Source organism: Equus quagga, chromosome 5 (assembly GCF_021613505.1).
Source record: "Equus quagga isolate Etosha38 chromosome 5, UCLA_HA_Equagga_1.0, whole genome shotgun sequence".
NCBI lineage: Eukaryota > Metazoa > Chordata > Mammalia > Perissodactyla > Equidae > Equus > Equus quagga.
In genome coordinates this window covers 31549005-31563080 of record NC_060271.1, presented here as the reverse complement: position 1 = coordinate 31563080, position 14076 = coordinate 31549005, and the positions used below count along the sequence as shown (strand labels likewise).

The window sequence follows — 14076 nt, the reverse complement described above, 5'->3', positions numbered from 1 at the left end:
TTCCGCCACAATGCCTCCTCCTTTTCTGGTCCCATGAAACGTACTTTGTTGTTAGTGTATAAAAACCAACAAATTTGCACTGCATTTTCCTTAACTTATATGAATTCCACAGAATTGAGTGTTCCTATTGCTTACTTTAAAACTTCCGAAGGAGCACATTATGAAGTGCAACCTTTAAAGTTCTATACTTTGACTTTTCTATCAATGATACATGCATAAAACATGTCAGAGGAGAAACAAGTGCCTTAACACAATAATGCAATCACTGCAATTCTTAAGGTGTAACTTCATTGTATCGATGTATAGCTAGTCTACAGCAAGCTTACAGATAAGGGTTTATAGTCATGACTCAGGCTAGCACATGTTTAACATCTAGGAGATTCTTTCTAGACTGATACACCCAACCAACAAAGAAGGCATAATACTGAGGAGGTTTTTCAGTCATGAAAATCCATAATTACTTTTAATCACTGCTTATGCTATATTACAATTATTTTTTATATGGTATGGTCAGAAATGCCTAGTTATTAAATTTAATTTCCTCCATTTATACTTTACGATCATGGAATCTCTGAGTATGAAAGATTTTAATCTTTAGCAATCATGTAAAAACTGACTCTGAATTCTACCCATATCTACTAATTCCATCAGCTGCCCTGGGTTTCAGATAAAACACAAGTTGTTGATAGATTCGTGTTTCTGCTATGTTCAAGATTCTAATATTCTAGCTAGGTAATTTCCTTTTGACTCAGAGTCATTATTATTAAATGTATCTTTAAATTGAGTCCACTATTGTTTATCAAATTGCTAAAACTTTTAAGTTTCATTTTACAATGTTAAGATGTCTTTTGGAGGATTTTAAAAAACAATTTCTCCCTCTATTCTATCAACACTTTCCTATTTTTACTAATATTAGTGTGCAATAAACATCTCTTAAGATGCATTATATGCTAATCTAGCCAATAAAAATGAAATATGATGTTAATACAATGAGGATATTAGGGGGATTTAAATCATAGTAAAATAAAGCAAATTTATTGTCTCTCCAAGAGACTTTATTTAGAATCTATTCTGATCACTTCAAATATACCCTGAGTATTTCATTACTTCATACTTGCAGGCCCTTCCTGCTAATCTACCAATCTGAGAATAAAGAGTATGAAGTACTTATTACATGTCCCTATGAAGAACAGAATTACTTAAGGTCTTATTTTACAAGACTGACATAAATGCCCGCTTATGGTACATGGGCATTCTCCCACACTTAAAATACCCCACTACAGATAAAAAAAAAAAATAGGAAAAAAAAAGTTCTTACCAACAATTCCACTGGTTATCGTCCCCAGCGAACCCCACCTAGCAAGTCGACATCATGACATGTCAGGTCAGGGCAGCCTCAACCTCGCTTCCCTGATAGTCAGGTGATAAAAGGAAGGAGTTAAAACAGGAAAAGTACACTTGCAGATTTCTGGATAACATCTGAAAATGATTAAAAAGTAAAAACAAAACAAAAAACCCAGAGCTTCTGGTAACCTCTAAATAAAAAATATATATGTATATATATATATAAAAAGAAAAAAATTCTCTAGAAAGATTAACAGTAACTACTTCAAATTAAATATTTGTATTTAAATTACTGACCAATACATTAAATATACATTTTTAAAGCTTGGTGTTTGTATTTTAAAAATAAGAATAATCAACAAACTTCTAATGCACAAGTAAACATGCCTGGTTAACGGATTTGTCATTCTGGATTCTCTAGTCAGTCACCCAATCCACCGGGTTACTCAGAACTAAGTTAACAGAAGCTCCCATTCTTAGAGAAACATAAACACACTTATAAATCCAGTGCACTCTTTCTATAAGGCTTTTTCTTAGCTGCTCACTTAAGAGACTCCAGATAATAAAGGGCAACACTAACATTAACATTTCTTCTACATACTTCAGTTGGTTTTCTTTAACAGTATCGGATAACTCAGTATAATAAAATTCTCTTTGGAAAATCAGAACAGGAAATTTTAACATATTTAGAAGTCTTTATAAATGGCAAGTTAACAGCCTTATAGCAAGTATCACTGGAAGGGTTTGGTTTTACAAATAATACACAATTAATAAAACGTAGGTATGATTATCCAAATGGGCAGGAGGCAAATGATGTAATGAGATTCAAGAATATTATATGGCTTTATGCTAGAAATGGAATTTTATGTCCCTTGTATTTTGGAACTTAAAATATATAATTTATTTTGATGCATGCTAACCTTTTCAAAAAGAGGGTTCACCTCCTAAGTCAGATTTCAAAATCAAATGAGAGAAAAATTACCTACTAACAGAAAGCATTGGGCTTTCTCATGCAGAATAACCCCAGTAACTAAAGAAAACTAAAAAACAAATATGCTGAACTCTTTTTGTTTAAAAAAACTACAGAACCATAGTAACTCAACTTCCATATCAATTGACCAAATAAACATGGATTTATTAGAAATCTGGCAACTTATTAAAACTTTTTTGCTTTTAAAAAATTAAAACTGTCATTTAAATACATACATTTAAGCAACTGCTATAAATGAGTGATCAAATAAAAATTAGCATTCTTTATTATGGGGAAGGGGTATATTTGTGTCAATCTCAGGAGGGTATCTATAAAAGAGATCTACCTCAATAAAAAGTAAATATATTTCCCAACAGACATTACTGTACCAGGCTCATAAGTAAAACCAAACGAACTAGGTTCGGGAAGAAAAACGATGGCAGAACAGGAAATAAAATTTCCCAGAACTCATAATTTGTGCCTATTTAAAAAAAAACACCTAAGCAAATTTAGAATAAAGACCTCCCTCAATTGACATTTTTTAGGTTTACACATTAGATTTCTTTCTGTGAAAAGTTAAGCTCTGAATCTATTTTCTCTGAATGCTGCCACAGTAAAAGTTTCAAGACATCAAGAAGAGAAAAGCTCTCAAGTGATATTTAATGTTTCCAAAGTTGTTTTTCTGTTAAATAAAATAGCCAGAAAAAAACCTATCAAGTAATATTAGAGGAGTATTTCCATAGATATGTTTTTAATTGGTGAGAGTAAAATAGAATTTGCAATTAAAGGAAAGGATTTTGACAGGGAACCCATGTTTTGTTCTTATGCTTTCACTAGGGTTTCTATTTTAGGATGGGTGGGGGAAGCAGAATAAATTACTTCTTCAGTATCACTTCTAGTCCCATTCCTAATTTTCTTCATGAGAACTTTGTAGCTGGTACCACCTAATTTTTAAGAAATACAAACAACTCAAATTTTATTTGTAGACCCTTTCTTTCTTCCAAGAAAAATCAGGGTTTTATTTAAGTCTAATTTGTAGTTATAGCTTCAAATTGTATTTTCAAAGTTTAAAAGCATCATTTAAAGAACGTTTGGTGTCTTTACTTGCATACATGGGCGTAAGAACAACTGGATCTAAGCTTCACCAAATAGATACCCATGTGAACTTGAAACTACTATAAAACAAACTATATGATTCCTCTATCAGTTTCCAAAAACATCATAGGAATATTAAAAAGGCCTGTTAACTTACTGTCCTATGTAATGAGTATACTTTTAACAAGAAATGAGATATAGACTTTCATAGGCAAATATTAATTTTCTTACTCAAGATCAAAAGAGAAGCCATGAAACCCAAAATATGATCTAACCAAGCTCACAAGGAATCAAGTGGCTTATAATTTTGAAATCTAATATTGCTGTCATAAAAGACACCAAACAGGAACAAAACGCAAAATAGGTGTGTCCATTTTAATTATTCCCAATGGCTAATTTTTATAATTTAAAAACAGTTTAGACCCACCTAAGAATAAAACGGAAGGGAAAATTTTATGGTAATTTGAGAGTGATCCAGACTTATCTACACTGTAAAGTTTGGATTCTTTTGTTCCTCTTATTCTCAAGCAAAAAAAGTCATTACAATATATCAGAATTTCTAAAGGAAACAGGGAAATAGAGGTAAGACTTGGCCAACAAAAACTTTAGCCATTAGGGAGAGTAAAAAACAATAAAAATAACAGGTATTTAACAGAAAAGTGAGAAGTACGACTACTGGACATTCTTAAGCCTCTTTTATAAGGCATGAGTGTTTCTCAAAGCAAATTTACATAGCAATAGGAAACTATATTCCTAAACCAATAACTAAAGTGGTAGTCATGATCACATATACTAAACTGAGTTTAGTCTGCAGTGCAATTGACGCCACAGTACTAACATTACTTTCTGTTATATACATTCAATGATCCACCAAATAAGGTCTTCAGACAACAAATTATCCTCTATAGAAAGAATGTGGGTCAAAATAAATTGCAGTCTGCTTTCTCAATCCCGTTTTATTTAATGCAAATTATCCAATGCCTGCAAGAATGTTCAAAAGCCTTTGAACCTGTTTTTAATAAAAATAAAGGATAAAACTTCAAAATTAGAAAAGACTATGAGAGAACACCAATCAATGAAGTGCTATTTGGAATAAATACTAGAATTTAGACTAATCCTCAGTCTGATAACCACGATACATACTGGAATAGACAAGAAATTTTGCAAGAATTTGATCACTCACATAGGCAGTTATACTTTGAAAACAATATTCCTTGCAAGAATTACGAATAAAATAATGTTTTAGGACACAATTGAATTTGAAATAGGTAATGTTTTGAATAGATTTTTGAGTTTTATTGAAATCTTACATGAACAAGAAATTGGAAATACAATCACATCAAAGAACAAATTGTCACGGCTTTGACGTTTAAGCCAAACAAATTTTGTAGGGCAGATTTCAAAAAGGTGTGAAGTTATAACAATTTAAAAACACAGTTAACCTACTTCTAGGAATGCAAAACATACAATCATAGGTTATTTTCAATACAAGAAAACTTAAATTTGTTTGCTTTAATTTCTTAAAACTACTAAGACAAAGTACTAGCTTGTATTTTTATTTACAGCATACTCCATACTCCTATGTGATCTATCCCAAATCCAAAAAATGACACTGTCCAAAACCAAAGGTTCTGCAAAATCATGATTTAACAGTGTGCTCAGCTTGTTTTGAAGCTAAAATGAAGCCTGAAACGATAAAAGCATTGTAACCCCCAGAATAAGGGAACTCTGCAAGCCCAATAATGTCCAAGAGCATTTATGAAAAGAGGAAAAAATAAAAAGACTTGAGTATATACACAATAGTGATTTCTTCAGCCCAATACAAATGGCAGCAAATTGCTACTTAAAGATGAAACAGTTAAGCCAATTTTTTTTTTTTGAAGAATGTAGATCTAGAGCCAATCGCATCTTGCCAATATCATTTTCAAGCCCTCACTTGTCTATTTCCACTGTTGCCCATAAGTATCCTGATAAAATTCTTGGTTGTCATTATTGTAACCATAGTTACCGGAATAGTCACCACCTTGCTGAAGCGGCTGCTGAGCGATGGGTTGGGAACCCCAGTTCTGTTGGTTGTTGGTCTGACGGCGCTTGGAATCAGGTTGGTTGTACCCATCTGCCTTTCTCTTGCCTCCTACATTGCCCCCACGATTGCCCCGAGCTCCACGGGAACCACGGCCTCTCTGCTGTTGTGCAGGACCCCCTCTGCCACCCCTAGAGCCTCTTGGTGGTCCCAAAGGTGCCCCCCGCTGTGAATAGCCAGCTCTACCTCTTGGAGGTGGTGCTCCCCGCCCCCTTGGTGGTGGTGGAGCACCTCGCCCTCCCCTTCCTCCTCCTCTTCCTCTTACTGCATAGCCATCATCATAGCCGTAGTAGGGATCTTCATAGCCTCCACGATAGTCGTGATAATCGTAACCATAGTAATCATCATAGTAATCTTCATAGCCATAGTAATCTGGAGGGTAGCCATATCCACCTCTCCCCCCACCACGACCCCGACCTCTAATTGGAGGTGGCATGCGAGGAGGAGGGTGATAGTAATAATCTTCATACCTAGCAATGGAGGGAAGGGAGAAAGAAAAAACAAATTAGTTTAATTCAAGAATCTTCCTGATTTTATTGACCTGATCTCTGTTATCAAGTTATTCTCTGTTGAAAGAACTATTTACTAAAATGCAGACTCACGCAGTGCTTCTGGAGGCCTGTCTAGCAGCTTGGCGCTCTTTCCTTTTCTTGTCTGGTGGCTTCGCTAAGACTATTTCAATTTCTTCCCCTTCTATTTCTTTGCCATTCATTTCATCCATGGCCTATACAAAGTTAGAAAAATAGATTTATTTTACAAGTAATAGTATTTTAAAACATAACTACATAAACACGTCTGTGCTATTTAATGCACTTAAAAAACAACTTACTTCACAACTATTAGAATTTGCAAAAGATGAATCTAGCCAGAAAGTAATAAAACACAAAAAGCAGTTGTTTTCCTCAATCTTTCCCCCTTATATGTAAATTATAGAGAACAAATCCTATGTCCTATTATTATATTTAAAAAGGTAAAAGAGCTGCCAGAGCTGCCTACTGCTGCTCCTTAATTCCAAAAAACTAACTCCTCAAAGCTTACCCACACCAAAGCAGCAAAGCCACATCTGGGAAAAACGCCAGCATTAACACCAACTTTTCAGGACTCAAATTTTTAAATAAACGCATAGCATTCAACATGTAGGTCTTACTCTGTTCTTCCATAAAAATTTTAAGGATTTGAAATACAAATGACATCATCAGTAAAATTCAACAAGATATTAACCAAAAAAAGCCTAGGTTTCCCCCGTTACACTTCACTTGGAACATATTTTGCCTTAACAGTTAAAAGCGCAGAGCCCCGGGCTCAGCCCTGTGGCGAAGTGGTTCAAGTTTCATGCCCTCTGCTTTGGGACCTTCTCCACTCAGCAGCCATGCTGTAGGCATCCCACATACAAAGTAGAGGAAGATTCGCACAGATGTTAGCAAAGAGTGAATCTTCCTCAAGCAAAAAAAAAGAGGAGGGGCAATGGATATTAACTCAGGGTGAATCTTACACACACACACACACACACACACACACACACACACACACACAGCGCAGAGCCCAGAAAAGCCCTGGACTAACCAAGATTCAAGCACTCACCCGGAAAGCAGAAATCACACGCATTCTATGCTCTAGCCCTGTAAGTTGTTCCACCTACCGGCCTGCCATTCTTCAAGATTCAGGGAAGTCAGTAAGGAAGTGTCACCTCCTCATCACAGCTTTTCTGGTGCCCTATACAACCTGTTCCTTTCTGGACACACTCAATATAATGCTCTATCCATAAAGTATCTAGATGGAGATTAAATCAGTCCTCCTCTACATGCTAATTTCCCCTTTTACCACCTTAGCTTTCCGCCACTTCAGCTGAAAAAGCTAACAAATGAGTCCACAGAAGCTTCCTGCTATAAACAAAAGAATGAAGCACCTCCTCTTTCCCCTGGCCATCCTAAAGAATGTGATATCCAGTTGCCGAGCTAGAAACTTTATAATTTCATAGACTTCTTTGGTAAAGCACCCTACCAGTTTTTATAATTATTTTCAATTAGGGACAACCACTTCGTTAATACCAACGGAATCCAAAGAAATACTTAGAAGGTACAAATTTATTAGTTATCTGTGTTTCATATCACGGCAATTTCAGAAGGCAGACGACAGAGTCTGTACTAAGCTTTGAATTTTATAAGCAGTATTGACTCATTATTTCTATGTCTCACTACCATCAAAAAGCTAACCAATAAATTCTAACTAGTCAAAGATTCTGTAAGGCACATTTTAAAGCAGCAGCCTGGGCAGAAAACAAAAACAAAAACTGCTCCAATAAGAGGTGGCACTACTCCACTGACAGAACATGGAGAAAAAGAACCAAGGCAGAGTCACTGAGGATTCTGGATTCATCTTCCCAATTACATAAAAAAACTTTTATTAGTATTTTGTCTTCTTTTCCTCGTCCAGAAAAGGAGAGAGGAACAAGAGGAAGTAGAAACTGGAAATTTCACCCATCAAAGATGGTGCTGATCAATTATCAATAGAAAGCATCAGAGTACTCAGGTTTTATGTTCTAGATACCATACGAAAATACTTTTTTTACACTTTTCATTACTATCTTCAGGGGAAAATCAACTATTATATGCAAGAAACATCTCTAACAACTATCGAAACTGGCAAAATATAGTCAACGCTATTAGAATTCTAAAATCACCAAAGAAAGGCAAACCATGAAGAAGTAACCATTCCCTCAAACATATCAGCTGAATTAAATATGCTGGTATGTAGTCATGTACACTGCTCAGTTTCTTTCATAGGTCCACAAACTAAGGTAAACAAAGTAGTTATAATACATTCATTACCTGTTTAGTATTTACAGTAGCTAATTACTATACCTTAGAATATTTCCAAGGCATCATGCTACCAAACCTTAGGCTTACAAAAACAAAACAGATTAAAAATAACCTGCCCGAGATCACAAACCCAGTTAGTAATAATCAGGCTTTGAAATACAGAGTCTTACCTGTTACACTACTACACTTCACAGAGATTATTAAAATAAAGGTTCAGCAAAAGTTGAAAACCATTTTTATTTCAGTTTTTAAAAGTTGCTTTGTGTTTAGCAAGTTTCAACAATAAAATTCAAATACCAAGAACCAAAATTTCAAAACTTCTACCTTAACAGCTGCTCCTCTGTCTTCAAAATGAACAAATGCATAATCTTTCAACTTCTTCACTCTTTCGAGTTTTCCAAATTCAGAAAATGACTTTTCCAATATTTCTTCTGTCACTGTAGTAGCCAAGTTTCTCACAAACAGAACTTTCACCTAATACAACAAATATACAAAGTTGGCATTGGCTACTTCATTTTAGCTGAAGTCTTAAAGTATTTCTTCCTATCTTTATGGCATAGGTTTTTCTTCTCTAAAACATTAAGTGCTATCACAGAAAGTATGAAAACTGCCAAGAAAATGATTCTGATATTAGTTACCAATTTATATAAATTATTGGTTCTTTCTTGTGCCCTGTCCTTAAAGTACCTAACACTGTGAAGAGGACCTTCAAGGAACCAACAGATAATTATTACTAAGTTAATGTACAAATTTAACATGGTCCCTAAATGCCCTCTAAACAACAAGTTTTCCTGTTTTCTCCCCCCTAGAACTGGCTGATTCTAAAGTTTATAAGAAAAAATAAACAAGCAAGAATAGCCAACAAAAAAAGAACAAATTTTAAAGACTAGCTCTACTAGATATAACAAACTATGATTAAGTCATTGAATCAGTGTAGTGTTAATCTGGATAAAGATAAAAGGTGGATCCATACCTCACACTATACACCAGAAGAAACTAAACAGATGAAAAGTTTTAATTAAAAAAAAAGAGAAGAGGGTGGGGAGGAGACTGAAAGTATTAGAAGAAAATGAGGGTGACTCCTCCACATAACACTGCACTGGGGAAGGCTTTGTGACAAAATCTGTAAACTACAGAGTAATAAATTCTACTAGTAAAAATAAATGACTTCTACATGACAAAAAATATCATAAGCAAAGTCAAAAAACAAACTTATAAACAATTCCTCTCTCTTTTATATCAGAAAGTAAGAAAACAAGAAAAAGCTCAAGAGAAAAACAACTGAATAGAAAAACAGGCAAAATTCACGAATACATGGTCCCTATGAAGAAACACAAATGGCCCCTAAACATATTAAAAACTTAAAACTCACGTATAGTAAGAGAAGAAAATCACAATGGCTTTGAGATACCATTTGTTGTCAGAGTGGCAAAATCCAAGTCTGACTATACACTATTTTGACAAGGAAAGGAAAAGAGGCCTCTTGTACTTTGCTGGTGGGCAGGTAAAATGATACACTTCCTACAGAGGGGAATGTGGTAATCTTACTAATTACAGACCCATTCACCATTTGGCCCACAATTCTATCCTTGAGAATCTATCCCACAGATATCCATGCATCTGTATCAACTAACATTACAGAAGTTTAGTTACTACAGTATTTAATAACAAAAGATTAAAAACAACTCAATGTCCAGTTGGTTGAATATATTACGTATTTTGGTACATCCACAGAATGGAATATTATGTAGCCACAAAAGATGAGGAAGAACTCTAAGTATAGAGATTGTCAGGATACACCTTTGGTAAGACTTTCACCCCCCATTTTTACATCTCCAAAACAGGGATCCAAGTTACATTTAATGTGATATGCAAGCACGGTGTCAGAATTTAATTGGCAACATTTTTAAATTTCTTAGTGGTACATATAATAATGGTATCTTCCTTAGAGTGATGAAATATGTTATCAGTGAATACAGTAGGTTACCAGCAACAATTTGAATAAGTGGGGAAAGTAAGAATAAGCACTCATATTTGCCTAAGGAAGAGCTTAAAAGGACAGACCAGAGACTAAAACTGGACGCCTACAGGGGACAAGGGGGATATGGTAATGGGGCTAGGGGTGGAAGTGGGACTACTTCATCTATACATTTCTATCTAATTTCGATTTTTGAGCTGAAGAAATATATTACCTATTCAAACAAAAAAAGTAAGAGACTCACTGAACAAACTGTTGCCTCGTGTAAAAGGCTAAACGAATAAAAAGGATTTGGGGAGAAGATATTAATTCAAGGGGGAAAAAATCTAACACTTTCCATCTCTACCCTCCTTTTCTCAAATGTTGTCAATACTGAGGTCTAACTGTACATTAGACAAGCCTCCACCGATTTATTATTTTTTATAACTCAATATGGATCTTTTACTCTTTCCTGAGGTGAAACCATAACATATTATATAAAAATTACTTGATGAAATTGCGTTACAATTCATTCAGAAGCTACATTTAGGCTCTTAGGTCCTGTTTGATTATAAAACTGGCCCAATTGGGCAATAAATCTTCAATGAATTGTAACATTGATAGAGTGAAGTAACAGCAGAAGCTTTACTCTACCGGGTAAACTCCCTGCCCTACTAGAAAACAATAAAGGAGTCAGTATTACTCAATCAAGCTTATTCAGTCAGTATTGTTCAACTTTATAGAAGCTTCCTTTTCATTCTGAAACTTGTTTTTGATCCAGGAAAAACAGTTACCAGAAGAAAATCTTGAGGTTTTCTAACCCTACAAAAAATTTTAGGATGAAATTCAATCTGAAATTACCAGAAGGATGTGAAAAGCGGTTGATAAACAAATGACTAGCTACACTTTAGATTTTTCTGAGGATTTTACTCCCCTCTTATAATATGTAATGTATCTATAATGCTATTTTAAAAACTTTTTTTTATAGGAAAAGCAATACTGACTATATTCAGTTTCTACAGGGTAGATTCAAACTTGTAAGGGATCTTAAGATATTTACCCAGCCCAATAAAATAGGTGGCATCCAAAATCAGTAAGTTTGCCCAAAGTCACAACTGTATTAGAATAAAAAATGGAAAAATCATTCTAATAAAAAATAAAAAATCAGGGCTATTTACATTTCCATTCCCTTTCCTTGACACTCATCTACTCAAGGAATATGAGAAAAAGATGCTGAGCAGCACATCTGAGAGCCTCTCAAGTTCATTCTCAATGGATCTTCTCTGCTTAACTCAAAGATGTCTTTGCCTATAAATACTTTATCATACTAGTAAAAACCAGGGCTCTCCTCCAAACTAATCACAGAGACGACTGCCTTCTCAGCATCTGGAATAAAAAGCCTGAGGAAGATTTCTCAATCCAGAAGAATCCAACCACTAACTTATGGTCATCCACAGAGTTGTTGCCTCCTTGAGAAGAAAAGAGACACATACCAAAACACTCAAAAACCTACTGAAAGTAGCAGAGACGCAACTCTGATGTGTCTCTTCAATCCCAGGGGTCACCCAAAGGAAAGCTTACGAACCAGGACTCATGGCACCATCCTTTAAGAAGCACAGGTCCTGGCAATGCAAGTAAAGGGCTTAGGAGGAAAGCGGGGGACCTCTACAAGACTTGCCATGCATATTTTGCCATTACTATGTTAGAGCAAACAAGAGCATGCCTTTTTCTTCATGGCGACAATACTCTAAAAGAACTTGATCATTAAAAAAGAAAAGCTTAAAAAAACAAAAATTAGCTATAAACCTAAATAAAATACTATTTGTGGTGACGTAATGAAAGTCACAGTATGGTCAATGAAGATTATAATAATTCACCATCTCCAAAACATCACTTCTCTCTTTACTGAACAAGATCTTGCTCTTTTTTCTTTTCTTTTCCTTTTTTCACCTCTGTATCCCTCATAGTACTTAGCACTAAATAAATTCTCAGTGTGTACAGAAATACTTAATTGACGTGATTTCAGTTCAGTTCCTTTTGCACACTTCATCTGCAAGAAAAGGGATGGTTAACAGGAATTCCTGCATACCAAGTCAGGATCAAGAGCTACAATTTATATTTATTATTAAGCTTTAGAAATTTGAGCTGTATCCTGAGTATAAATTTTAAATAACTGCACTCCCAATGCCAAGAAATTGCATTTACCTTAGCCATGACTTCTGGATCTGGTTCTTCCACAGGGTCAGCCCATTCAACCGTAACTACATTTCCCCACACTTTTACTTTTCCACTCATCAGCCGGCGTCTGGCTTGTGCTGCTGACTTGTGATCCTCATATTCAAGGAAGCAGAACCCCCGATTCTTCTTTTTGTCATCGGGTTGATGATAGAGAATAACGTCCACCAAACCCTCTGTTAAACCAACAGCCAGATATATAAGCCAAAAGCATCCACCACACATCTAGCAATTAGGCAGACCTAAATCCACTTGCCGAAGAGTAAAAAATAACTGAAGAAGTATCAAAATGATCCACTAATTACCTAGTAAACAAATCAGCATCAGATACAAAGTTTTGGGATAGCATTTTATGTTCCCTTTTAACTTTAAAGATCCTGAAGGTAGAGCCATAAACAAAAGGGCCAACCACTGTATTTTAACATATAAATATTTTAGAGTGTTGACATTAAATGACCTTCTAATTTATGAAAACACTACTAAGGAGCCTAAAAACCAAATTATTAACATAAATCCAAGAGAAATAACATTTAACAACTAGTTATGACCGAAAACTATCCTTGGATCTAACTTAAAAGTTACTGTTTTTACCAAGAATGAAAATAACTGCTAAATATTGGTGTCCCTCTGGTCTTGGTCCTGTGCCCTCATCTTTCCATACAAGCTCTCTTTCTAGGTAATATCAGCTAGTCCCTACTTTTAAATACCCATCTATAGCCTTAAGAATGCTTAGATTTTATTTCTAGCCCAGACTTAAAGACATTTCAAATGCAACATATCCAAAACTGCACCACCACTCCCCAGATCTGTATTTTCTAGACTTTCCTATCCACTAAGCAGTAGTACCACCTCACGAGTTCTCAAGCCTGAAACCGAGGACTCATTCGTGATTGCTTCCTTTACTCCGTCTCCCCGCTCTGATTCAAGTACACCTACTTCTTTGCATCTCTACTGCTATTATCCTAGTCTAATCTTCTATCTGAACTACTATGACAGCCTCCACTACTTCATTAGCTTCTACTATCAACCCCTCCAAGCCATTATCTGTATAGCAATAGGAATAATATTCTGTGAACATGAAAGAGATATTATTCCCTACTTAAGACCTTCAAATACCTTCTCATTATACATACAATGAAATCCAAACTCCTATAAAACCCCTGCCTACTTCATCTCATATAATGCTACCCCTAATTCTACCTTTTATCAACACCGGCCTTCTCTCAGTCATTTTAATACACCAAGTTCTTTCTGCCTCAGAGCCTTGGCATGTACTGCTCTCTCGGAATGCACATCCCTTTGCTCTTTGTATGCTACATCCTCCTTATTCTTTATGTCTTGGAATGAATTGTCACCTTATCAGAACAGTGAGTGTTCCATAACCAATGAAATGGATAGGAGCTACTCTCTAGCTAAATATCTTTTACTTCCTTTTTCACGGGGCTTACCACAATGTGTAAATATTTAAATTTTTTGTCTCATCTCCTTTCTCAGAATGTAAGCTCTTCAAGGGCAGAGAAAGATCTTATTCGCCACTGTACCCCAGCACATAGCACAATGCCAGCACTCACGA

General features: G+C 35.3%; 1 protein-coding gene across 5 annotated transcripts in view; it reads right to left on the bottom strand.

Annotated features, from left to right (window-relative positions):
* Positions 1-4678: 4678 nt before the first annotated feature.
* Positions 4679-14076, bottom strand: part of HNRNPR (heterogeneous nuclear ribonucleoprotein R) — a 33451-nt gene continuing 24053 nt past the window's right edge. For 3 of the 5 annotated variants that reach the window (XM_046661052.1, XM_046661051.1, XM_046661054.1), the window contains 4 exons: positions 12474-12688; positions 8636-8785; positions 6095-6216; positions 4679-5962 (listed from right to left, as the gene is read on the bottom strand). In XM_046661052.1, the coding sequence (XP_046517008.1) occupies positions 5350-5962; positions 6095-6216; positions 8636-8785; positions 12474-12688 (1100 nt within the window). In that variant the 3' untranslated portion in view covers positions 4679-5349. The remainder of the gene's footprint in view (positions 5963-6094; positions 6217-8635; positions 8786-12473; positions 12689-14076) is intronic. The other 2 variants (XM_046661053.1, XM_046661055.1) reach the window with 1 other exon arrangement.